General features: G+C 31.7%; 1 protein-coding gene across 1 annotated transcript; it reads left to right on the plus strand.

Annotated features, from left to right (window-relative positions):
• Window positions 1-2,271: 2,271 nt before the first annotated feature.
• Window positions 2,272-7,246, plus strand: LOC122305822. Its single transcript, XM_043118357.1, has 4 exons — window positions 2,272-2,637; window positions 2,718-2,778; window positions 2,922-3,836; window positions 3,927-7,246. The coding sequence occupies exons 1-4, from the start codon at window positions 2,272-2,274 to the stop codon at window positions 7,244-7,246; spliced, it is 4,662 nt and encodes a 1,553-aa protein (XP_042974291.1).
• The last annotated feature ends 19,541 nt before the right edge of the window (window positions 7,247-26,787 follow it).

Below are 26,787 nucleotides of genomic sequence, written 5' to 3' on the forward strand. Positions count from 1 at the left end.
AAATAGGGACTATCTTGTCAACAGGAAGATCAAAATTCAGATAACATTATAATCATTTGGTAAGAAATTTGTAAGTGTTCATTTGTTTTGTAAATATTAAACATTTATCTTTTGTTCAGTTATATATTTATTGGTACATATTTCTTTAAAAAAAAAAAAAAAATCTAATGCATTATTTGTTGTAAAAAATATGGCCTTTTTTATTAACAAAAATTTCAAAATTTAAATAACATTATAATCTTTTGACATAAAATTTCTAAATATTATATTAAATATTTATTTTTTTTATAAATATATATTTAATAGTACATATTTAGTCTTAAATATTTTTTATTTTAGCTTTTGCTAAAATGATGCAAAAATCTATTTATCATATTTGTGTTTTAATTTTTTAATAAACAAATGCTACGAAAATTTTTCAAAAATAACAAATTTACTACATATTAATGTATTGTTCTTTTATTTAAAATCTTTGTATATATTTACAATTGTCTTTTATATTTTGTTAGTTTATAAATTTACACATCATCTCTTTGATGTGAAATTTATTTCCTAACAAAAGTAAATTTATACATTTCTTTTAAAATTATTTTACTTATTAACTGTTTGTATTTTTTTAAACATTTATTTGTCCTTGAACATCAATCCATCCAGAACTTTATTAATAATTGATATCTTTAAAACATTTATTAACATAAAAAAATAAAAATAAGAATAAACTTCTATTTTTTATTTTTCTTTTTTCCAGTTCTTAAAAATTTTAAATTTTATAAATATGTTCTTTAAACTTTAATATTTAAATATAAAATCTTTGCATATAAATTTTAATGTTCTGGATGGATTTTTGTTTAAGGATGAATATTTTGTTCCTCTATATAATAGAATTAAATACCAACAGTTATAAAATACTGTTTTGTCACAATACTATATATAAATCTCAAATTATTCTTAGATATTAATTATACAATTACAATTATAAATGCCTTAAATTTTTTTTCCTTTCAAAATATTTGCATTCTATTTGTCCATTGATACTTTAATATTTTGTTTTCTTAACAACAATCTCATTTCTTCAAACATATTTTATGATAGTTATTATATAAATGTTATTTTTTGTAAATATTTCTTAATTAACATATGGTCAGTAAAAATTTTAATATAGATTTCAATCTAAATAATGGTGTTTGCATCAAATTTTAATCTTAAAATCACTATAGAACATAATGATTTTAAAAATAATACCATATTTAGACATTGATTCTATGTAAATTTGAATTTATCAAGCTACAAAATTTATAGCTATAAATTCAAATAAGACATTTATGACCAATTCTTTAACTGTAAATATTTATAAAATAAAACATCCTTATTTTATGTTCTTTTTGATTTAAACTATTTACATTTTATTTTAATTAAATTTAACCATTTAAAATAAATGTATAAATAAAACAAAATTAAAATAAATACAAACTTATTATATAATATAAATTTTTATCACTTCTTTTATATAATTCATTAATTAAAAATTCCAAAATAAATTGTTAAAAAAACATTTGAATGTTGTTAATGTTTTAAATTTGATATTATAATAACAAATGACTATTCTTACTATTATATATCAACCAAAGATCAAATTCTTGCAATTTCATTTATCAATTGTATTATTTTTGTATTTACAAATAATTATTATAATATCTCTAATCAAAATTAGTTGCAACAAATTAAAACATTTTTATCTCTTTAAAAATTTAAAAAATTATATTTCTTATTAAAAATAACATACATTTTTCTTTTTTAAAAATAGGGATTATATTTTCAACTAAAAGATCTGAAGTCAACAAATATTCTGCTAGCTAAAAAAACTGTAAGTATTTTTTTCCCTTGTATATTACAAATTATTTCGTTTATTCAATCCATGCTTAAAATTATTTCTTTATTTAGCACATAATATTTTATTCAATAAAGTATATACTATAAATAAATATATTTATTATATGTTCTTTTTTGTTCCAATTAATAAACTTTCTGAACTTTTTATTTATTGTCAATTTAAAATTTTGAACTTTTAATTTACTTTATTGACATATCAAATGATAAAATTTTATTATTTATTTCCAAAATCTTTATTTAAGGAAATAATTAAATAAAATTTTGCTTCAAAAACAATCAACAACAAAAATGTCATCTAAATATCTTCTACAAAACAAAAAAGATCAATTGCAGCAAAGAACAACAAAAAGACATTGTCAGAAACAAGTTTCAAAAAGAGATATGGTTGATTTTCAAGATTCAACGCCATCTGATATTGATCAAATGATTATATCAATCGATGATACATCAAATGATCATCTCGAACCTATTGGCAATATTGAAACTTCTAATATTCAACAATACCATGGAAAGAAGCCCAGAATTTCTCGCCGTAATTTTAACATTCTTGGAATGACCTCCTCAGAAGAGCCTAGCATATGCCCAAATGTTCATCTCCTTGCTGAAAATTCAAAAGAATCTACACAATTAAATATTTCATACAGTTCTTCTGCTGGCTCAAATTATTCTGTAAATTTGTCGAAAGGAAAGTCAACAAATGCACGAACAGAAACAAGTCAAATTTCTGAACAACTTATGGTCCAACAGGTTTAGTAACTTTTCTTTTTTGTCATCATATATTTTATCTATTTACTCTCTTTCAATAATTATTTTTTTTTCTAAAATAGGTTCTTCTTGTTGATCAATCACAATCAAGTGCTCAAAAAAATATGCGAAGATGTACTTTTGGTAAGAACTAAAAAAAAAATGAATTATTTAATAACATTATATTTTATTGTTATTTATATTTAAAATATTGATTGAAAAAAAATTATTTAATTATTTCTAATGAAATTTCTTATATTTGTTTTTCCTTTACCCCAACTCAATAGGCAGATTACGTCGTCATAATGTTGTACATAGACAGATATTACAAAATGTTCCAGTTGAAGCAAATTATTTACCAAATATGCCACATTGTCAGCATTGCAAAGCAAAAAGATTCTTTCATGAAACAAACAATTTCTGCTGTGCTGATGGATCAATCTCTTTGGTTACAAATGATGTTCCAGATCAACTCTATAATCTGTTTGTTTCAAATACTGCTGAATCTACACAATTTCGGACATATGTTCGAACGTACAACAACAAATTTGCTTTCACATCTTTTGGAGTTAAATTTGATAGAAATTTATGTCGAAGAAACAGAGGAATATATACATTTCGAGCTCAAGGTCAAATTTATCACTATCTCCCTGATTTGATTCCTTCAGATGGTCAACCTTCTAATTTGCAGCTATATTTCTATGACATTGAACATGAATTTGAGAATCGCATTGTTGACTCAATCAGAATGGATCCTTCTATTATTGCTCAACTTATGGATCTCCTTCGTGTAAATCCATATTCAACATTTTTTCGATTTATTGGTGATTTACCAAATTTAGAATATCAAAAAATCTGTATAAAATCAGATCCTGGTTTAGATCAACGGGTGTTTAATGCCCCAACATCATCAGAAGTTGCAGCTATTTGGGTTGAAAATGATGATTCAGAACATTTAACACCTCGTGATATTTTCGTATTTAATCATGTTGGCGGGAGTCATTTAGTTCAATATTATTTTGGATGCTATGATCCACTTCAGTATCCTCTGTTGTTTCCTCTCGGAGATATTGGATGGCACCAAGGCATACAAAGAATTAACAAAAGAATTGCATCTGTATCTGCCAATAACTGCACAACTCAATTAATTGATCCTCATCAATCAACATCAGCAGAAGAATTACTCAGAAGAGAAGAACAAGGTTAAATGTTCTATCCTATCTTTTTTATACAACTTATTATTAATATATTTGGTATGTATTTTTTTAAATAATTTTTTATTGCTTTTGTAGTTTTAAAGAAAAAGAGAAAAGATCCCATTGTTTCTTGCCGTGAATATTACTGTTACAAGTTGCAAATTAGAGAAAATCTGAAATCTATTCTTCTAATCTCTGGCCGACTTCTTCAACAATTTGTTGTTGACATGTATATCAAGATAGAGACTTCAAGGTTAGATTATTTTCGTTGCAATCAACAACATATTCGATCTGAATTATATCAAGGCATTGTTGATAGCATTAATCTTGGACAAACAAATGCTTCAAGAATTGGGAAACGTATAATTTTGCCTTCATCTTTTATTGGAGGCCCAAGAGATATGCAAAAAAGATATTTAGAAGCAATGGCTTTAGTTCAACGATATGGCAAACCAGATATTTTTTTGACAATGACATGTAATCCAAACTGGAAAGAGATCTCAACTCAATTGTTACCACATGAGGAAACCCAAAATCGACCTGACTTAATTGCTCGAATTTTTAGAGCAAAATTAGAGGATCTGAAGTATGAACTATTCAAACGAGAAATATTTGGAAAAATCTCAGCATATGTTTATGTTATTGAGCACCAAAAAAGAGGACTTCCACATGCTCATTTCTTAATTATATTGCGTCAAGATTGGAAATTATACGCACCAGAATCTTTTGATGAGATCGTATCTGCTGAATTACCTGACAAAGACAACAACTTACATCTCTATACAACTGTTATTAAGCATATGATGCATGGCCCATGTGGAGTTCTAAATCCAACAAATGTATGCATGAAAAAAAATGGTTGTTGCAAAAATAATTACCCAAAACAATTTGTGTCAAACACTGTTGTTGGAAATGATTGCTTCCCAATATACAAACGCTGCAACAATGGAAGAACAGCCAAAATCAGAGGACATGATTTAGATAATCGTTGGGTTGTTCCATATAACCCTTATTTACTTGCAATGTTTGACTGCCATATTAATGTTGAGATATGTTCTACAATAAAAGCTGTCAAGTATCTCTACAAATACATTTATAAAGGCCATGATCGTGTTGCCTTCAATCTGGTTTCTGAACAAAGCACTCAACAGATTGATGAAATTGAAAGATTTCAATCAGCTCGATGGATTACTCCACCAGAAGCTATGTGGAGAATATTTGGCTTTATTATCAATGAAGTTCATCCAGCAGTCTATAGCTTACATTTACATCTTGAAAATCAGCACCAAGTTACTTTCCGTGCACATGAAAACTTAACAAATGTGATAAACTCTGACTTTTCAGCAAAGTCAATGCTGACTGAATTTTTCGCAACAAATCAAGTTGATCAGAATGCCAGAAAATTGTTGTATAAAGAATTTCCTGAATTTTATGTTTGGAGCCAACAATACAAAATGTGGACTATTCGGAAAAAACAGGTTGTGATAGGTCGAATTGTTACAGCAAATCCTTTTGAAGGAGAAAGGTATTATCTGCGGATGTTATTAAATCATATAAGAGGTCCTTTATCATTTGATCATCTCAAAACTGTCAATGGTATCTTGGCCCCCACATTTCGTGAAGCTGCAACTATGTATGGTTTATTACAGAGAGATGACAGTTTAGAAGAATGCTTATACGAAGCCTCTCTTTACCAAATGCCTTTCAGTTTAAGAAGACTATTTGCAACAATTTTGGTTTACTGTAATCCTACAAATCCAAGAGATCTCTGGGAACGCTTTGAACAAGATATGTCTGCTGATTTTCAATTAGTTGAAAGTTCTTCATCAACTGTTAGAACTGAGACTTTACGCTCCATCTCCACAATATTTGAATCAATGGGTAGAAACATTAATTCGTTCCACCTTATCAACCAAAACATTGATTTTGATCAAGATGAGTTTTTGTTTAGAGAAATTGATGATGAATTAGCTGTTCCAATTCCAGAAGAAGATCTTCATGCATCAACACTGCTTAATTGCGAACAACAAAATGCTTATAATTCTATCTTACAAAAAGTTTTGTCAGATGAACCTGCGATGTTCTTTATTGATGGTCCTGGTGGTACAGGAAAAACATTTTTATACAAAGCACTCCTTGCTACAACAAGAACAAAGCAATTAATTGCTCTTGCAACTGCTTCATCTGGTGTAGCTGCATCAATCTTACCTGGAGGTCGAACTGCACATTCACGATTCAAAATTCCGCTACATACCAACAAAAATCTCACATGTAGTGTCAGCAAACAAAGTGGACTTGCAAGATTACTACAAAAAGTAAAGTTGATCATATGGGATGAAGCTCCTATGTCAAGAAAAGAATCTATAGAAGCATTGGATAAAATGCTAAAGGATATTAATGATTCAGAATTATCTTTTGGTGGAAAAGTTATTGTATTTGGTGGAGACTTTCGTCAGATTTTACCTGTGGTCCCAAAAGGAACAAGACAACAACAGATTGATGCCAGCTTAGTTTCTTCCTACTTATGGCCAAAATTGACAAAAATTCGTTTAACTGAAAATATGCGTGCAAGATTAGATCCAGACTTCTCAAAATACATATTGGATTTAGGGAATGGGTTACCACCAATCACAATTAATGAATGCGTCAGAATTCCTGCAGTCATGTTAATTCCATATGAAAATGATGCTGCTTCTTTGGATCATTTGGTGGATACTGTTTTTCATAATATTTCTGATTATTCAACAAATATTTCAAGCATGATGAATCGAGCTATATTGACACCAAAAAACAGTTATGTTGATGAAATAAACACTTTGTTGATTCAGAGATTTCCTGGAGAGTTAAAACAATATTACAGTTTTGATGAAACAATCGACGCATCTGAACAGGCAGTCATGGAAGATTTCTTACATACTTTAACACCAAATGGACTTCCTCCACATGAATTATTGTTGAAACAAAACTGTCCAATCATGTTATTGAGAAACATCAATCCTTCAGAAGGGCTATGCAATGGAACACGACTAATCTGTCGCAATTTTGATCGTAACATTATTCATGCAGAAATTGCAGTTGGTCATCACAGTGGCAAAAATGTTTTTATTCCAAGAATTCCATTTTTACCAAATCCTGATGAAAACAGTGGTTTCCCATTCAAACGAACTCAATTCCCTGTTAAACTAAGCTTTGCAATGAGTATAAACAAGTCACAAGGACAGACATTAGATTTTGTTGGGATATATTTACCACATCCAGTTTTCTCACATGGACAATTATATGTAGCTTTATCAAGAGCTAAGACTATTTCTGCAATCAAGATTCTGATACGACCAATCTCAACTGATGAACCAGAAAAAAACTGCACAAAAAATATTGTCTACACAGACTTATTAACATTGGCCTCCTCTGACTGATGTTATGCAGGTAACAAATTTTTTTTTTTATATTTAATTTTAATTGCTATAAATAGATTAAAATTTTCCCACATTTTTTTTTTATATTTCCAATATTCTATTAATTTATTCTTATTAATTAATTAATACATATAAGTTTCTATTAGTTTTTATTTTACAGTTTAATTAATTCCATTTATTTCCTTTTATGTTTATAGACTTCATTTCTTTTTGGCTTATCAGTTTTCAAAATGCGGATCACTTATACATCAATTAAAGATATTACTCCAAAGACAAGGGACTGGAAAATCAAGATGCTCGTGGTTGAAAAATCCCCCAAACGAGTTGGGCAACACTCATCAATAAAATACCAAAATTTAATGTTGGTAGATGAACATGTACAATATTTTTTTCTCTACTTACAATTTAATCTACAAATATACTCATATATATATATATATACTTTACATAACATATCTTATACATTCTATGTAATTATAATTACTTGTAAAATTTTTTTACTTTTTTTTAAAAACAAATTCCTTACTTATTATAAAAACTAACAACCAATACTTTCTTATATAATATAGGGAAATCGTCTGCAAGCAACAATGTTCGGAAATGATATTGATTCAAGAGAAGACTCTCTCCAGATGTTTCGATCCTACTATATTATAAACGCATATGTCAAACTACTGGATCCTAAATATAAAACTGAGTCGCATGAATACCAATGGATTATAAATGCAAAAACAATCATCGAAGAGATTCCAGAAAATGAACAACAAGTAGAAATGCCAAAATACAACCTCATTCCCATTAACGAGTTGGATGCTTATAAAGATTCAATTGCAGAAATAGGTAAATTATTATCATTTTTTAATTTTTTTTTCCTAAACAGCTAATCATTTCAATATTTTTAATCAGATCTCTTAGCAGTTGCTCTTCACATCAAACCTCCAAAAGAAATAACATTAACAAATGCACCAACTACTCTTCAAGAAATCTATGTTATAGATCAAAGGTAAATTCTTTTTCCCCTTTTTAATTTTTGAAAATTTTTTTATAATCTTTACTTTTTAAATTCTTTTTAATTTTCTTCTTTCATATCATGTAGCTTCAATCCTATCTCGTTGACTATGTGGGGACGTTTTGTTCAAGATGAATGCAAAAAAATTTCTGAAATAATCGAAACAAAACCAATTCTACTTGCAACAAAGCTCAAAGTTCGTTCTTACAATGGTAATTCTATTAATTCAAATTCTTAATTCTTATTTTAAATCTTACATTTTTTAACTAACAATTATCTATATTAACGAAACAGGACTATCTCTTTCATCTCGACCAGCAAGTGCATTTACAATCAATCCTGTTATCCCTGAAGCAAAACTGCTGCAAAGATGGTAATTCATATTAATTACAATACTTTTTATTAACATATCTATTAAAATTGTTCCAATTATAATTTCTTTTTTTCTTTTTTTAGGATTGCAATCAATGATTCAAAACTTGAAGTCATAATTGCAAAATCATTAAAATACCCATCTACATCTTTATCGTCAGTTGGTATTCGACAAATAACAAAAAATTGTGATGTTGCTGCATTACTAAAAAGTCTGCAACCAATGGAGGTAAATTATTTTTCTTAACATCATATTTATATTTATATTCCTTCTCATTAAACAAAATATTGTTCTTAATATAATATAGAAAGCAAAATTCTGGATCAAGGCAAAGATAAATATCATAAATTTGGACCAAATATTCTTCTATATGTCATGCATCAATTGTAACAAAGGAACTGGGCATGACCATAATGAAAGCTTTCTCTGTTACCACTGCAAACATCAAAGTGTTGCTGAACCACAGTACACATTTTTTTTACTTCAATAATTAACAATTCATTTCAAAATTATTCACATATTAATTTTACCAATACTAACAAAAAATAATACTTTTATTATTTACAGTTGTCGAGCATATGTTGAAGTTGATGATGGGACAGGAAAATTAGCAGCTGTTATATTTGGTGAACTTGCAGAACAAGCATTGGGTCATTCAGCCATTGATTTCATGAATCATACTGGAGAGGTAACTTTATTCTTTTTCACAAAATTTTCAAATAAAATTATATATAAATTATTTTTACATTTATTAATTATCTAAACTCACTAAATATTTACTACACAGGAACATTTACCATTTATACAAAAAATAGCATCAGAAGCTTCAGAAAATCAATGGATGATTCAACTTACTGTGGACCCAGAAATATTCAACCAACAAAAACACAAAAACTTCAATGTTATCTCCATCAGTCCTGTCCGATATGGACCTGAGCTTGAATGACACCTAGACAAAAAAAACAGATCGATAACTCATTTTGCTGTTTATATTTGTGTAATATTTTTGCTGACAAATTTTTGTAACTTAACTAAACAGTTAACAGTAGAACGAAGCAAACGTGCATCGCACGTTGAACCTCAACTAGTATATATATATATATAATGTATGTGATCTGTCCTTGATCGGTACCCATTTGTCATAATTAGAGGCCGTACTCAAGCGGGACTTTAATTTTTCATTTTAGAAAATTATTATGCCACGTACTTTTAATTAGACAAGTTGACTCTAGATTGCCCTGTCACGTGTAACGCTTTCGTTTCTCCAAGATTTTAATTTAGGACAGAAACTAATTAATTATAAATAAGAATATATATATATATATATATAGTATTAGTTAGTTAACTGCCAGTACTAATTTATAAGCTTGATCGGGACAAATGATCGAAGACCCTGCGAACATCATGTCATCAATATCCCTGCTGCTGGAAGATGTCAAATAGTTGTCATGCGGAATGTCCAGGTCGAACAAATCCATACTGAATTAATTATTTTCATACTCTAAGATTTAATTAATAGACAAGTGGAGAGACTCAGGAATATAATATATATAATTATAATTCTCTTTCCATGGGTCAAATATATATGTGCTGCAAATTAGCTGGGTTGTCCACGAATTTCATGCATGTTTCCCTGCCTGTATATCATGTCTTACATATATAATATAATTTGAAATAATTAATAGGTGTTATTTATTAATTTATATATATATATATATATATTGAAACGAAGAATAGAATAATAATTAGTGAAAACGGAATTACACACACCTATATATATATTAACGTCATTGGTAAAAGTCTGACTGTTTGAATATATATACTTTGCTACATTGATATGTATCTATTATTGAGGTTAGTCTCCACATCAATAAAATAATTTTGTTTTTCACTTTTCGGGCTTGACAACGTATACTTGTTGTCAAAGCCCAGATATAAATGGAGAAATTGTCATCAAGCCCACAGATGATAGTTTCTGATCTGTTTCATACAAACAAGGCCCATGAATATTGTTATATATACTTGAAAGAATAATATTTAAACTAAAAAGGAGTTTGCGTAAATAAATTCATTTATTTATTTATTTTGTTTCTCAAACAAGAATTATAAAACGCTACGGGATATATGATTAGGGACAAGGGCGGTACCTAAGACGCTAACAGACACTCAATAACAATAAACACATAAACTCAAAAAGAAATTAAAAAAATAATTTTTAAAATCAATAAATTGATCCGGCCCTAATCTTGGACAAGTCAAAGACAAAGCTGTAATATTGTCCCGTTAGAATCGTGGTAGATTAAATGAGGACGACGTTGCTTGCATTTAATTTATTATTCATCTGTATTAGTTGATGGAGGATTGATTCAGTACTTTCTATATAGAGTGCTGCTACACTCACGATGGGCGCTACTCAATGTCTAATTTTTTTTTTCAAATATTTTTTTTTAAATTTTTTAAACATTTAAAAAAAAAATGACAAACTCATTCAAAAAACATTTTCTAATTAATCATTAGGTAAAGAAAAAAAATGCAATCGATAGATTTTATCAGTGGAAATAATATCATTTCCCTTCTATATATAAAATTTATTAATTAAATTAAATAAATGTGGCTATTTCATAGACAGTGAGAAAGAAAGGGATTTATAAGAACATGCATAAATATATATTATTTGAGTACTTATTATAAGTATATGAATTAATAAAGTAATTTAGGTTAATGTCATGATAATTATTTTTCTCGTGATGATTAAATATTATAGTTGCTTCTTCTTATTCTTATTCGTCCTTTTCTTTTTTTTTTTTGTTTGCCAGTAATGCGCGCGGTGGGAGTCCGGGATGCCAGCAAGCAACCAACCCACTTATCCTAATCCACACGTTGATTTTCATTTTTCATTTCGAAATTCATTTTAATTTCTAATTTTAAACGATTTATGTCGAATAACGTACGTACGTGCAATCTGTACGTAGCTAGCTGGAATATTTTACCATGCTATATATGTAGTACCAATATCATATTTCAAGGAGATCAGTAAATTAATTATAAATGGAATTCCAAGATATAAAATGAAAACAAGCCGACCAAACCTAAGTCGACAAAATAAAAATTCATGAATAATACCATCCCCGGCCATCATAGTAAGATTACAGTAAAACAAAAATATATATAGTTTGTAGAACTTTCCCAAAGGAGATCTCAATAAGCTCGATCTATTAATAATCCATTACATGAAACCAAACCTGTTTATTCTCAACCGTAGGTTGTACTCCTCCTCGTGATCACGAGAATTAGCATCCCGGCCAGTACTACTTATAGCTTACTATTTTAATCACACCATAATTATAAGTAGCTGGTAAAGTACGTACTCTGATCACACCATAATTATAAGTAGCTGTTAAAGTACGTACGTAGTTATTCGAATTAATTAGTTCCAGCTTCAAGTTGGCCCGCAACGGTCATAGGGGGTGTGTCGTTTACACTTGCGCTTAGGCTGTGGTTTTGCTATCACTACAACAAAAAACATATTTTGGGATGAAAATTTTCGTCCCAAAATATATAGATTTCGTTCCGAAAGATTTTTTGGGACGAAAAAATTTTGTCCCAAGGTCGTCCCAACATCACTGTCCCAGAAGATATATTGGGACGAAAATCACAATTTCGTCTCAAAATATATCTTTTGGAACGATTTTGAAATTGACCGTTCGATACCGTTCAAACGATGGATATTTTTGTCACAGTTAAAATTCGTTCCAGAATATCGTTCGAATGCTTCTCATATACCGTTCGAATGTTAACGTTTCTTTTGAACGGTTATCAAGATACGTTCAAACGATCAGTAGAAATACGTTCGAACGTTAAATGAGACGATCGAACGGTATAAGAGATCGAACGGTGATGATCAACGTTCGAACGATATGGTAATGTCATGCGTTTGAACGGTTTTTTGAGCATCTGGTATCGTTCGAACGGTTTGCGCATTGTTGTTTGAACGGTACATTATCGTTTGAACGGCATGCCCATTAATGTTCGAACGTGACTCGGTCGTTCTAACGGATATTATTTTTATTAAAACCAATAATTATAAAAAAACTAAATAGACATCCATATTATTTGAAAAACATAAATTAGGAACTGTTTAATTACTCACAAAAGTTTTATAATAAGTGCGAAGAAATAAATAACCATAAAACTAGCATTGTTCATACATAATTAGATAATGTCATAAGCTAGACGTAAAAAACCATCAGTTGGTTGGAGGCCTGTACTGTTGCATAAGCTGTTGCATTTGGAGTTGCATATCTCTCCTGAACTCTGCTTGTTCTTCTTCATGTTGTTTGAGGCGCATCTCCATGTCTCCTTGTCTCGCCAATTGAGCCTCTAACTCTTGTTGTTTTGCAACCAATTCTTCAATTCTACGATTCGCATTCTCTTGAGCTATAGAGGCAGACCCGGAAGAAGAGGAAGAGGGAAAAGGTTTTACACAGCGACCCAAACCCCTCAAATATCCTGAACGTTCACCCAGAACTTGTGTAAAAATCTCAACATCTGTATTTGAAGAATTTTGATCTGACGCAGATTCAGCACGCAGGGCAACCATTTTATCCTACACATAAGATAAAGAGTTAATATCATCATAAATATTCAAATATATTTATTTAAAACAAATTATAATACTTACATAATTTTCACGGGCATCAGGAGACTCCACTCTCCATTACGATTAGTATGTGATGCAGCATATAATTTTGTCAGATCATAATTGGCATCTGAATCTTGCTATAATAAAGATTTGTTAAGATATAAAGTCATTATGATTGATATATTCAGTTAACTATATACAAATGAAAGAATAGCAATACCAATTTTTTAGAGAGGCGGTGGAAAGATCTTGAGCCTGCATGATGAGTAATCTTCAATTTTGATCTATTTGTTTTGTTTATAGAACTTCGCTCCTACATAAGAATTGAAAATATTAGAAAGCGAAATTAAAAATAGGACTAAAATAATTAAATTAATTATACCTTATATGATGGATCCTCAAACATGTCACAAAGTTTTTCCCAATCAGAAGGTTGCACATCTTGAAAAGGATGTTGGCGTGCTTCTTCACTATTTTCAAACTTATTATAATGCTCATGACACCCCGCCTTATACTTGCGGAATGCATTACTCATAAGCTCTTCCACAGTTTTACGCTCCTCTCTCCAACCAAAATTTAATTCGAAATCATCCTTACAGAAAAAAGTTTGGACAAAAATATTATCATTTATAATATTCTAACTTTAAAGTAAAATAAAATTATAAGTCCAATTAAATTTCATTTATTAAACATTACCAAACAACGCTTCTTGATAAGGTCCTTAACATCTTGGGGGACTTTCTTCCATGAACTTGTTGCTAAAGGTGCATAAGTTCGTGTAAGAGCACCCACATGCGATGCAAGCTAAGCTGCTGGTTGTCCTTCGCCTCCGGTATGTTCATCAAGAATGTTAACTTTGGTCCTATCCCATTCACGTGTGCATCAACAAACAAGCATGTATCATGTATCAATCAAGGAGTATGCCACCTTACACCGGGTAGTTGGTCCTATCCCATTCGGAATTGTAAGATCATAGTCGTAAACCTATCCTCTATAATCTGTCACGCCCAACAAAATTTCGGCAGCATCTCCCCATAGTTCTCCAAATATGCTCGTCTGGTTGTGTGCACCGACTTATCCATCGTCGATACAACATCACCGAAACTGCATATCCGGAGAACAAGGGATAAATCTGCCAAAATCTTAATGCTGGACGTATAACAGATATAGATCGATAGTTTGCGAGAATGATCTTACAATTCCAAACTGTCCACTTTGGACAATTCAAGAGTTATCAATCTTTCAATTAATGCGGATTGATAACTCTCAAACGGGTCTAAGGCTAATATTGATGAACAAGCAATATAAGATATGTCAATATTTAACATGTATCAAACAAATAATTCAACATCATAAATAATTAAGTTTTGTAACAAATTTTGGATGATTTGTAATTTAATTCATTCTCATTTGATTATTTGAATCTTTTAAGTATTTAAGTATTATTAAATGTAGATTATAAATAATTAATTTTTAATTACACTCATGCATTTAAAATGTTAATTATTTTAACACTGCCCAAGAAATCGTTCAAACGGTGCTCGTCACCGTTCGATCTAATATATTACGTTCGAACGGAACACGAATACCGTTCGAACGGATTACTTCCAGAAATCACTCGTCTTCAACCTCCGAAAACCCCAAAATTTACAGTCCATATTACATCAAAAGATAGCAAACTATATGACGAACTCATGTAAGCAAACGAAAACACTTATATAAAAACTAAAATGAGGTCAAATTTAAGGAGAATACCTGATTTGGAGAGATAAAGCGGAAAATCCACCAAACGGTAAAAACTCTTCACCAAACAGTAAAAACAACCTCTTAATCCGAAAATATAAGAGATTGATAGGAGTTAGTAATATTTGAGGGCTATATTGAAGAATAATGGCGTTGGTTGGAACAAAATGAGCGTGAGAGTGATGCTCGGTCGACTAGAACGAGTGCGAGATTGTGAGGTTCTATCGTGTAAATGTAGAACATTTACGTTCGAACGTTCGTTTAATGAACGTTCGAACGTCAAATCGACAAGCGAGAAAAATTTCCCCACTAATTTAACGTTCGAACGTGAAAATATACGTTTGAACATTTTTATTAAACGTTGGAACGGTTATATTAGACCGTTCAAACGTCAAATCGATTAGCGGGAAACATTTCCCCCCCTAATTTAACGTTCGACGTTCATATATACGTTCGAACGTATTCTTAAACGTTTGAACGCCAATACTAAACCGTTCAAACGTTTAAGTTATATTGTTGCTTATTGTATTTTTTTTGCACTATACCTTTAAATATAATAATTTCTAAATGTACTATAGTTTAGAGCCATAGTAATATAACTATATAATATATAATCAAACATATATTATATATAATAATTTCTAAATGTACTATAGTTTAGAGCCATAGTAATATAACTATATAATATATAATCAAACATATATTATATAGTTTAGTAACATATATTGTATAAAATATCATATTACATCTAATATTATAGTCAAGTACATATATTAACCTATTATATATAACATATATATGGTATCATAGCATAGGGTTATATGTATCACATGCATATATATATAATGTTTAGTACTATAATATTAATAGTAGATATTTAATAATAGAATATCTACTATTAATATATATAGTGTCATCTATACTAGTATATATATGTGATACTAGTTAATATCACATATAATATATATGTTATATAAATACATGAACATAGCTTCATGTATATAGTAGTCTATATTATATTAATTATACTATATAATATAACCTATACTATATACTATATAATATTCAATAGTATAATATATTTTAATTAAATATAATATAATATATACTATATATATAAAAAATTATATATATAATACATAGTGTTTAATAATATATAAGTGCATTAAATATATTGCATTTAATATATTTAACAATTAAAATATATTATAATTGAATTAATTATTATATTTAATATAATTAATACCGAATATTACATTTAAATATTATTTATTATCATGAAAACCGATTAATTAGGGATGGATATTAATATTCAGTTAATACGTTCGAACGGTATTAACTTACCGTTCGAACGGAACTGCATATATAAGCCCCCGACGTCACTTTCACGGAACTTTACGTCTTCATTTCCTCCGTTCTAAGCCTCCAAACCGTCGATCTCCGTCGTTGAACGCCGTCTTCGCCGCCGTCAACAGTGCCCACTCGAAGCCCCTACCTCTAACTACCGGTATTTTTCATTTTTAAAGCATTTTACCGTTTAGATTTAGGTTTTTGATAGATTAATTGTTTAAGTTAGGGTAAACCGATTTATACATCAAAATAATCGGTAGATTTGCATAAATCCATGTTAGGAACGTTTATTTAGGTTTCTATTGCATTTATTTTGGTGTAAAATCCAGGGAATCGAAGGATTTCATGGATTTCAATGGCCGAGTCGACTCGGCCTGGAATCCCGATCGACACGAAGATCGTTCGAACGCTATGCGTAGCGTTCGAACGATCTAACTTAACGGTCGAACGGTTTGTTTGTAACCATTCGACCGTTACAGTAAACGTTCAAACGATCTAACTTAACGGTCGAACGGTTTGTCTGTAACCGTTCGACCGTTACAGTAAACGTTCAAACGATCTAACTTAACGGTCGAACGGTTTGTCTGTAACCGTTCGACCGTTACAGTAAACGTTCGAAAGTTTTTTAATATTATATTTATATTATTAATATTGATATTGAGAAATATATTTATTGTTGATAATGTTGTTCAGAATATCAAATATTATTAAATTGCTGTTTGTTTCAAACTACTGTAAATAATTTTTTATTGTATTTTTCTTGTTAATGTTATATATCTAGTTTGTAATTATAAATTTCAGGTTGATTATAATGTCTACTTCTAGACCGGCACGTAAGCGACGCAATGTTGGTGAGAGTAGTAGTGGTCCAGTTCGGGAGAGGACAGTTTCACTGGAGCGACCAGTGAAGATTTCTGATTTCCAGAGTCTTCTCTGGGAGGGTCATTCATTGCCCTCAATATTCAGTGATCGTGGTTGGGGACCTATCTTGGATGAACGGGAGGAAGCATGGGAGCCAGTCTCCTACATTGACATTGTTGCTGAGTTCTATAGAGAACTCGGCAGTGCCATCGCAGATGATTCTGGGGCCTACAGTATCACTGTCCGAGGAGTACCCGTTGTATTTTCACGAGATGGACTTGCTGAGCATCTCGGTATTCCTAGGCTGCCAGATGCATATCCGAATGTGGTGCCTAGAGAGTCTGATCCTTCAGTTGAGGCGGAGACAGCTGAGGAGGAGGCATCAGTTTATACTGATGAGGTCGATACCCTTGCTGATCACGAGGTGAGGGATTTGGTTGTCGGTCCAGATGCTCCACCGTATGACGGGACGAAGAGCATCAAACAGGCAGAATTATCTTCTTTCTTTAAGATATTAAATTTGATAATTGCCAATAACATTGACCCTCGGCAGCACAAGACAGAAGTTGGCATTGATCGGACGAAATTTATGATACGGGTCGCTCGTGGCATTCCTATCGACTTGGTGGGGTATATATTCGATAGGATTCGATCAGAATCTCGGTACATTTCGATGGATATACTACCATTCGGAGTCCTGATCACCCGATATCTACTATGTGCTGGTGTTGTGCCAGATGTTGCTGAGCGTAAACGGGAGCCGATGGGATCGATAAACAGCACCACCCTCTCACGCAGCACGGGACACTCGAGACTGCGTTTTCGTGCACATGTTCCAGAACCAGTTGATCCTCACGGAGATGCACAGCCGGGAGATCATGGAGTCTCATCTGCAGCTGCAGAGACATCTACACGGGCCGAGGCATCAGTCCACAGTGTTACTCGTGAGGAGATGGCTGACATAGTGCGTGCAGCGATCAGCGAACAGATATCAGCAGTGATCGATGCAGTGCGTATGGAGATCCATTCTGCTGTGTCTGAGCTTCGTACAGAGTTTGCTGCCATGTCTGTGACTCAGGTCACCATCAGTACTCGACTGACACAAATAGAAGAACGTATAGCTGCAGTCGAGGAAGTGTGCAAAGACTTGGAGTCTTAATTACTTTATGATAAATTTTATTTATTTATTTCCTGTTTTTTGTATGGACAATATTTTATGTTTTGTAAATTCAGTATTTAAGTTATATGAAATAGTATTGTTTTATATTTTCTAAACTAATTCTTAATTTAGATTATTCATATTATTTAATTAACCAATTTTTTATAATTACTAGTTAATCTAAATATAATTTAGCAAAAAACTTAAAAAATTAAAACTCTGTCACCGTTCGACCGATTCAAATAACGTTTGAACGGTGAATATGCATCATTCGAACGATTAATATTAACCGTTCGAACGGTTTATCTATTTCCCTCCAAAATATTTTTACCTATCGCGCCAATATTACGTTCAAACGGTAAAAATTAAACGTTCGAAGGGTTAATCATTAACGGTCGAACGGTTAACTTATTTGGGACAAAAAGTTTCGTCCCTAAGAATACCGTTCGAACGCGTTCGAACGGTCTGGCATAACTGTCGTCATTTTGGAACAAAATTCAAATTTCGTTCTAAAATCTCACTTTTTGGGATGATTTCCAATTCGTCTCAAAGTAATTTCGTCCTAAAAAATGTTTTTTGTTATAGTGTATGCAACTGCTATACGCGGGAGTGCCAGGCTTTCCGCATGCTGCTACTCCCTTATTGGGATTCTTGGATACTGCACCAGAACCTGCATTAACATGAGATTATAATAATTGCACCGGCAGATAAAAAATTTTAAATGTGTTTTGCAGTATACTGACAATATGATTGACCAAAAAAAAAAAAAAAATCTAGAAGCAAATAAATAGATATTTATGCGCTCACCACTCTGAGCAGCCAGTTCGCGAGCTACAATTGAAGGGGGTGAGAAAAGAAGGGAAAGCAGGAGAAAGCAAATTATAACAAGGATAGCGGCTTTCATGTTGGTGATTGTAGATTAATGGATTGTGCTAGCTGATGAGGCCATTTCACTCCTATTTATAGTCCATTCAGGTCTGGATTTGTGGTTGGCCTGAGGTACTCGTGTGAATGGCAATTAGTAGTGGGTGGAATTTTCTTCATTTAATTATACGCACAATCAGAACAGGCCAACATTGAGTGGTATAAAAAAGCTAGCAAAAGCTACCCTTAATATTTGGCAGATAAGATGAAGTTTCCTATGAAGATAAAGGGAAAGCGATTAGCTAGAAGACATAGCAATTGACTAGATCAAGTCTAGAGATCATGATTCCCTGTTCAAGAGGAATATGAAAAGAAAAGACAGATTCCATGATCATCAGTTCGTTTAACTCTCCTTAGCTGTATAATTAACCCATCAATTATTACACTACAACAAATAAGCCTATTACCGCCGAACACAAGTCGCCGCAAATAGTATACTTTTCGCCACAAAAGCTTATTTCCGGCTGAAATTAGCTGCCCCAAAGTGGCCAGAAATTTTGAGCCACTAAAGATTTTTTCCGGCTACAGGAGCGAATGACAGAAATATTTTTCTATTTTCGGCAACATTTAGTCGCCGGAAAAAGTATAAAAATGGCCGCAAAGACATCTGACTGCCTCTAATCATAAATTTTTTTAATACGATTTTTTCACCTTTTTTTTTTAAATTATATTAGTTTTTATCCACTCTTATCAAATGATAAAATATGTCTTTTTCTTACAAGCACTCTAGAATTAATTGAAATTTAATGGATTTCATTCCCAACAAGTAAAATTTTTCTTGGCCAACAATAAATTTCTCAACAAAACAAACTCTGAATATCACAATAAAATAATGAGTTTGTTTATTATTTCTTCAACAACTCGAGATCAGTTTGGCATTGTTTCTTAATATCACACTCATTATTTCATTACAAAGAACATATAGATATATATATATATATAAGTATTCAAGGGAAATCCAACTATTCCAAGAGCCAAGTGCCTAAGAAAAACACTCAAAGGAGTATTAAGTTATTTCTTCTTCCACCTCTTTAGAAGGGAGGGAAGGAGGCTCAGACATGATAAAAGTCCTATAAGCTGAGATTACAGCGAGAACAATGAGACACCAAAGAGCCAGGTATGGAGAACTAAAGCTAGCTTCATTCTACTGCAAAACCTTCCGTAGGAACTACATGCTTCACTCCATGAGATTTTTGTCACCATTGTAAGCTAAGTACAGTATCTCCAACACTGCTGCCCCGGATGTGGCTATTAAGCAAGCTACAATCTGCACCAGAAAAATAATTGCAAAAGAAAATTGCTATTAGAACCTTTTTTGAAGGAAGATTTCAATGTTTATTTTTTCTTCAATCTGTATGGAATATTTTAAAATGCCAAAATTTATGTTACTCATTATTCACATACTACACACCTAAAGCAAAACAGAACATGTCGACAATGTTTATTATTAGTCCTCACTGCAACTTCAGGTAGTACTCCAACTTGACAATATAATGAATATCTACAATAAAGAAAAACTCCAATGCTATCTACTTTTAAACTTGCATAAAGATATTCTCTTCTGAAGTAAGACAAATTGACTATATATAATTACTGAAAAATTTGAACTTGTTACCAATAAGTTGGAAAGGATGTTTCTGGATCACCCCTCAGACTGAGTGGAGCTAATGGTTCTAACAATGACTGCACAGGATTAGCTTCAGGACAACTACTTGAGCCAATTGGCCATCTCATTGGAACAACTAAATCCCTGCAGCAAATGCAATGACAACTCTTCTGCAAAATAATTTATATTCATCAAGGTCATTATGAAAAAAAAAAAAAAAAAAACCAGAAACAAAGAAAACTAAGGTGTCCCAAAGCCTATGCCTCAAACTAAGGTCCAGCCATGTCTTTGAATGGGCCTCCCACACTGCAGGACATGTAAGAAATACCAAAACAAGTTACAAGAATTAAGAGATTATAATGAAAGGAAGCATTAACTAATCCATGTTAAACTAGAAAACAAAAGGTCCACACAAAATTCTGCTGTATTCAAAGTAGATGACTACCTTAATATTATAGAGCCTTGAAATTTAATAAGCAACTTAGGGAAACTGAACTCTTCTTCAGCAAATAATCCAGATACTTCGATTTTCTAATAATATTTTACCAAGCCTGATATCAAGGGTACAAGTCACACAAACATTTGGAGAAATACAACCTAATACAGTACACACTACCATTAAATATGAACTCTTTGATCAGCAATTGAAAAATAAACCCCAATCAAGAGGAAAGGAGAGGGGGCAGGGAGAAAAATTGTGGAAAAATATCATGAAACCGCTGTTTTCACTTCGTGTTAGTGACCTGTGCATATGGGCCAATCAGATTCCATGTCACCCCAATATTCCTAACCTATTGTCTTGTTCTAATGGTACTTGTATTTCTTTTTTCTTAATTATAAACCATGACTAATGAAAAACAAAGGGTAAAATGGTAGAATGAGTTCACAAAAAACCTCCCATTACCATCACTACCACTGCTAGAAATACTATAGGTAAGGCAAAAAATGAAGCGATAAGAACAGCAACAAAAAAGAGGACATCAACAAGACTTACGTTCAGGAGGATTGAAAGTTATCCACTTCCTGATCATCAACACCATTGCATAGATCACTATTGAACTTTTTCAATAATTATTTAATTTCCAATCACTTGAATGCAAATGTTCTTACCTCTTAGCACAGGACTTTAGTACCTGTTCTATTTGTCAGTGTACATGCACTAACAAAATCCCAAGTGAGAAAATGGTTAAAAAAGAGTCAAAGAAAAGGATACAACTTTAGACAGCAGAAAGCTTTAGTGAATTTAAAAGATCAACATATTGATGTAAAATGATCTAAAGATAAAGTCAGCAATGCTGCAGAAAGATGGAGTTTTTTTTATGAAACTCCATTTTTTGGTTGTTTGTTTGGTTGGCCTGTAGGAAAAGTCCAAGCCAGGTTCTAGGAAACTACAAACAGCAGAAAAACCAGGGGGATTGAAAACAGGAGGATTATAAAAAGGTTTATTAGCTAAATTTTTTTGGCATCAAAATTATAAAAAGGTATTTATGGCCAGATCTAGAGAAGTTAAAAACAGGGGGATTGAAATTCAGTATAGATATAAGCTAACCAGGCTTAGAAAAACCAAGTAATGAGTCCTAAAACTCTTTAATTATGATTCATTCTACTACAATATATAGAGCTAGCATTTCTCTCTTAGCATTAGAAGTAATTTCTTGTATTTTCTACAGAACTCAAATCCACCAATGGATCTGGGAGACATCGATCTTTTCCAGCTATTTATGGTCGTTCCTACAAAATTTTGAAGCCCGCAAACAGAGCAATGCTGAAAGTATTTGGTCTAGGTATGTAAGTATACAACAAGGAAAAAATCACAACAAAAGTAACTATTTCTATAGAAAAGTTCACAGAGTTTAATCTCGTGTTCTGCATCTACCCTTGGATTACAAAAAGATTTGTAATCGAACGAAAATCAGACTACTCAAAAACAAAGAAAAAGAATAAACATCTAAGATAAAAACTACACAAATCGGAAAGCTGTAAGCTCACATATAGAGAGAGAGAGAAAGAGAGAGTAACCTTGGCGAATCCGAGTGAGAGTTAGAGAGAGAGAGAGCATGACAGATAAAGTCAGAGAAACTGACCAGCGACGACAAGAAGACGGGCGGCGACGAGACTACGGCGTCGGTGTCAGCGCTTGGAAATCCCGTGAGAATCTTAAATCCCTAGAGAGACAGAGAGAGAGGGAGTGGCGAGAGTGACGGAAAGGGCAAAAATAAGGGTATTTAGAATAGTTACTACGGTGAGTAGAAGTCGCGGTAATAAGTCATTTAAATGCCAATTACGAAATTGTGGCAAACCTTTGTCGCTGTAACAAGTTATTAAAACGATCTACAATTACGGAACAGGTTATTTTTGGCAAAACTATTTCCGGCGACCAAAACTCGCGTGAAAAAGTGTTTAATTCCGGCTACATTTTCCAGTTAGCCAAAAAATCTCGACTGAAATGAAAATGTTATTTTTTTGTGGCGAAATTTGTCTTGTAGAAAATAAAAATAGTCCAATCTATTAATTTTTTTTGTAGTGTTATTTTTATTATAAGAAAATAGTAATATTAGTTTTATTTTTTCAAAGCCTCCACATGTGATGTCAATACAACTTAAATAGTACATAAGGTCTTTAATTTGATGGGTTTAGTTTAGTGATCATAAATTACAAAACCTCGATTCTTCTTCTCATTAGGTTATAATTATATAGAATGAATAAAAGTTATTAAGGGAAGGCGACATCAGTGATTTTGCTTTCCACTTTTCTCATTGATAGATATCAAGGATGAGAGTGTGAAGAGCTCTAAAATAATTAATTATAGTACTGCATCATTACCCAAGGAGTTTGTGTCGACTCTTGGCAACAATATCTTTAACTCCATTGAAATTATATATATACATAAAACAACGTCCTTAATAACGGTTTTATTCTCAATTTTGCTGAAAAACATGGACCTAAACCAAAACTTTTAACTCTTTTATTTTAAATTAAAGGGAACATTGATAGGGCTTTTATTTTAAATTAAATGGGACTTTTATTTCAGACCTTACTTTTATGAAATCTCAATGATATATTAAAAAGTAATCCAAATCAAGTTGTATAAACTAATAAATAAAAGTTAATGCTTGACAAAGTAGTTAGAATAGAGTGTGAAAGCGTGGAGCCAATTAATCTCATTCAGTGTCATGCACATTGTCCTAAAATAATATGATCTTAATGATCAAATGGAAAACTCACGGCTATTGCTCATCCCAAGGGATACCCCTTTATTCGGCTTCCTTTGTCTCTATTGTGTAATACCAGACCCCATGATTGGAGCTTCTTCCTCTTTAATCACGTGTTTGCTTTTATTTTTCATTTTCATTACATATTTTATAGACATGGAGAATTATTGAGTCATTGTACCAGTTTTAAGAGTAGTAGTTAGTAAATTATTTACATGATATTAAACCAAAAGAGGTGTGTCGCTTACACTTGTGGTTGCGCTCCATTCCTATGCATTGGCTATAGTCCATTTAGGTGATCTGGATTTGTGGTTGGCCCTGACGTGTGTGAATAGCATGCAAGTAGGTGCATGGAATTTTTTTTCATTTAATTATATACGCACAATCAGAACGGGCCAACATTATTGAGTGCATGCATGCATGGTACATATCAAAAAGCAAAAAAGTTACCTTTAATTGGTAGGTAAGATGAAACTTTCCACGAGGAAAGAGGGAAAGCAATTGGAAGACCTAGCAATTGACTAAAGATGCCATGTTCAAAAATAAATGAAAGAAAAGACTAGTAGAGATGCCATGATGATCAGGCCGTTTAACTATGATTCCTCGCTGTTTAACCCATCAATTACTATTTTTAGTATAGGAAAATAGTAATAATAATAGTTCATTTTTTTCAAAAGCTTCCACATGAGATATATGTCAATCCAACTTAAATAGTAAGGTCTTTAATTTGATGGGTTTAGTTTTCATCAATTACAAACCTCTATTCTTTCTGCGTATTAGGTTATATTAGTGATTATGTAGAATGAACTATGGTGGGGTGTTCTTTGTGATTTCGCTCTCCACTTTCCAACTTTGACAATACGAAGGATGAGAGTGTGAAACACTCCATATATGCATCAATACCCATATGGTCATATTGTTTATAATAAACATATATATGGTTATATGGTGAAAGTTCTAATTTTTCAATTATCGCATTATTTGCTACTAGTGAGGTGTCGAGCGAGTCTCGAGCAAACTCTCTGTCTGATGTTTGCTTGAGCAACATGTCTATATTCACTTTGGCTTGAGCCTCAAGCCTACACCCTATAGCTCAAGCCTCGTTCCAACTCTACAAAAAAATCATGACAAATCATTGTCGGATTGAGTCACCAAATCAGGCCGCCATAATAATTAACCATGCTTTACAAGCCCAACACCTTTAACTTCATTAGTTTTATTTTTTATTTTTAATTTTATAGGGACATTTATTAGGGCTGCTCACCTCGTTTTGGTATTACATATTTTTACTTTTATGAAATCTTAGTAAACCAAATCAAGTAGTATAAATTAATGAAAACCAGTTAATGTTTGACAAAGTAGTTAGTAGTTAGAATAGGGTGTGAAAGCCTGGAGCCAATCTTATTCTGTGTCATACACTTTGTCCTAAAATAATATCTTAATGATCAAATGGAAAACTCATGCCCGGCTATTGTTCATCGCAAGGGATGTCGCCCCTTTATTCGGCTTCCGTCATCCCCATTGCGTGATACCGAACCCCATGATAGGAGCTTCTTTGTGTTGAATCACATGTTCGCTTTCATTTTTTATTTTTATTATTAGATTTTATAGACATCGAGAATTATTGAGTCGATGAACCAGTTTTGAGAGTAGTAGTCAGTAAATTATTTAGATGTTCTTTTATTGATATATTAAACACATCATGATCAATACAACGTACGTGTCAACGATATTGTTGGGGAGTGTTTAAACAAACTTCCTATAATGCCTCGAACCCAAATCGCCCTTGGCATGGCATGTAATTATAACACTATGAATCTGCAAATAAATTTACCAAAACAAGCCGAAATAATAAGTATATATATACTTATTCACATTAACTTCCCCCAGTAAATGGATTCCCACTCACAATGAATATCGACAGCCTCGTATTCTCGCTCCTAAGATTCCATAGGCTCCATAACATTTATGAGATGAGATCTACTCAAACTCCTTTTTTTCAAACAAAAAATAATAATAAATAAATAAATAAATAAGTTGGATAAACGCAGGCTTTAGGCTTAGAGCGACCACCACAAAACATTGATATGTTAGGCAATGCGAGCAATAGTGGGCTTTGCCCATATTCCTAACATTACGAAATGGGTTTGCAAGTGAGGAAATGGGATTCGAGTCCTTTTATTTTTTATTATTATTATTATTATTATTATTATTATTATTATTTTTAAGAAAACTGTTACATACAAAAAAAAAAAATTAGACATAAATCTATAAATTGATGTAATTTTATAAAATCTGTTAGATCTACTTTATAATAAAAGTAACTTTACAATTTAACACATCATATGAAACCACATCAATTTAAAACTTTATTTATATATATTTTATTTGTGGTTAAAATATATATTTTTTAAAATATTATGAGCTTCACCGGACAACTCGCAATCCCAACCGCAAATAATGTAGGCTGTCATCAAGTTTCATACATGATGATTGTTTCTTACGTACAACCAGAAAATTCATCCGTTTTCTGCAAAATTATAACGTGAGTATATCATATATGTACGTATTGCAATGTCATAGAGAATAAATTAGATCCAAAATATCAATAAATTATTAAGATAAATGATATTTATAGTTGTAGAGTGTGCAAGTATCGTAC

Source organism: Carya illinoinensis, chromosome 3 (genome assembly GCF_018687715.1).
Source record: "Carya illinoinensis cultivar Pawnee chromosome 3, C.illinoinensisPawnee_v1, whole genome shotgun sequence".
Classification (NCBI taxonomy): domain Eukaryota; kingdom Viridiplantae; phylum Streptophyta; class Magnoliopsida; order Fagales; family Juglandaceae; genus Carya; species Carya illinoinensis.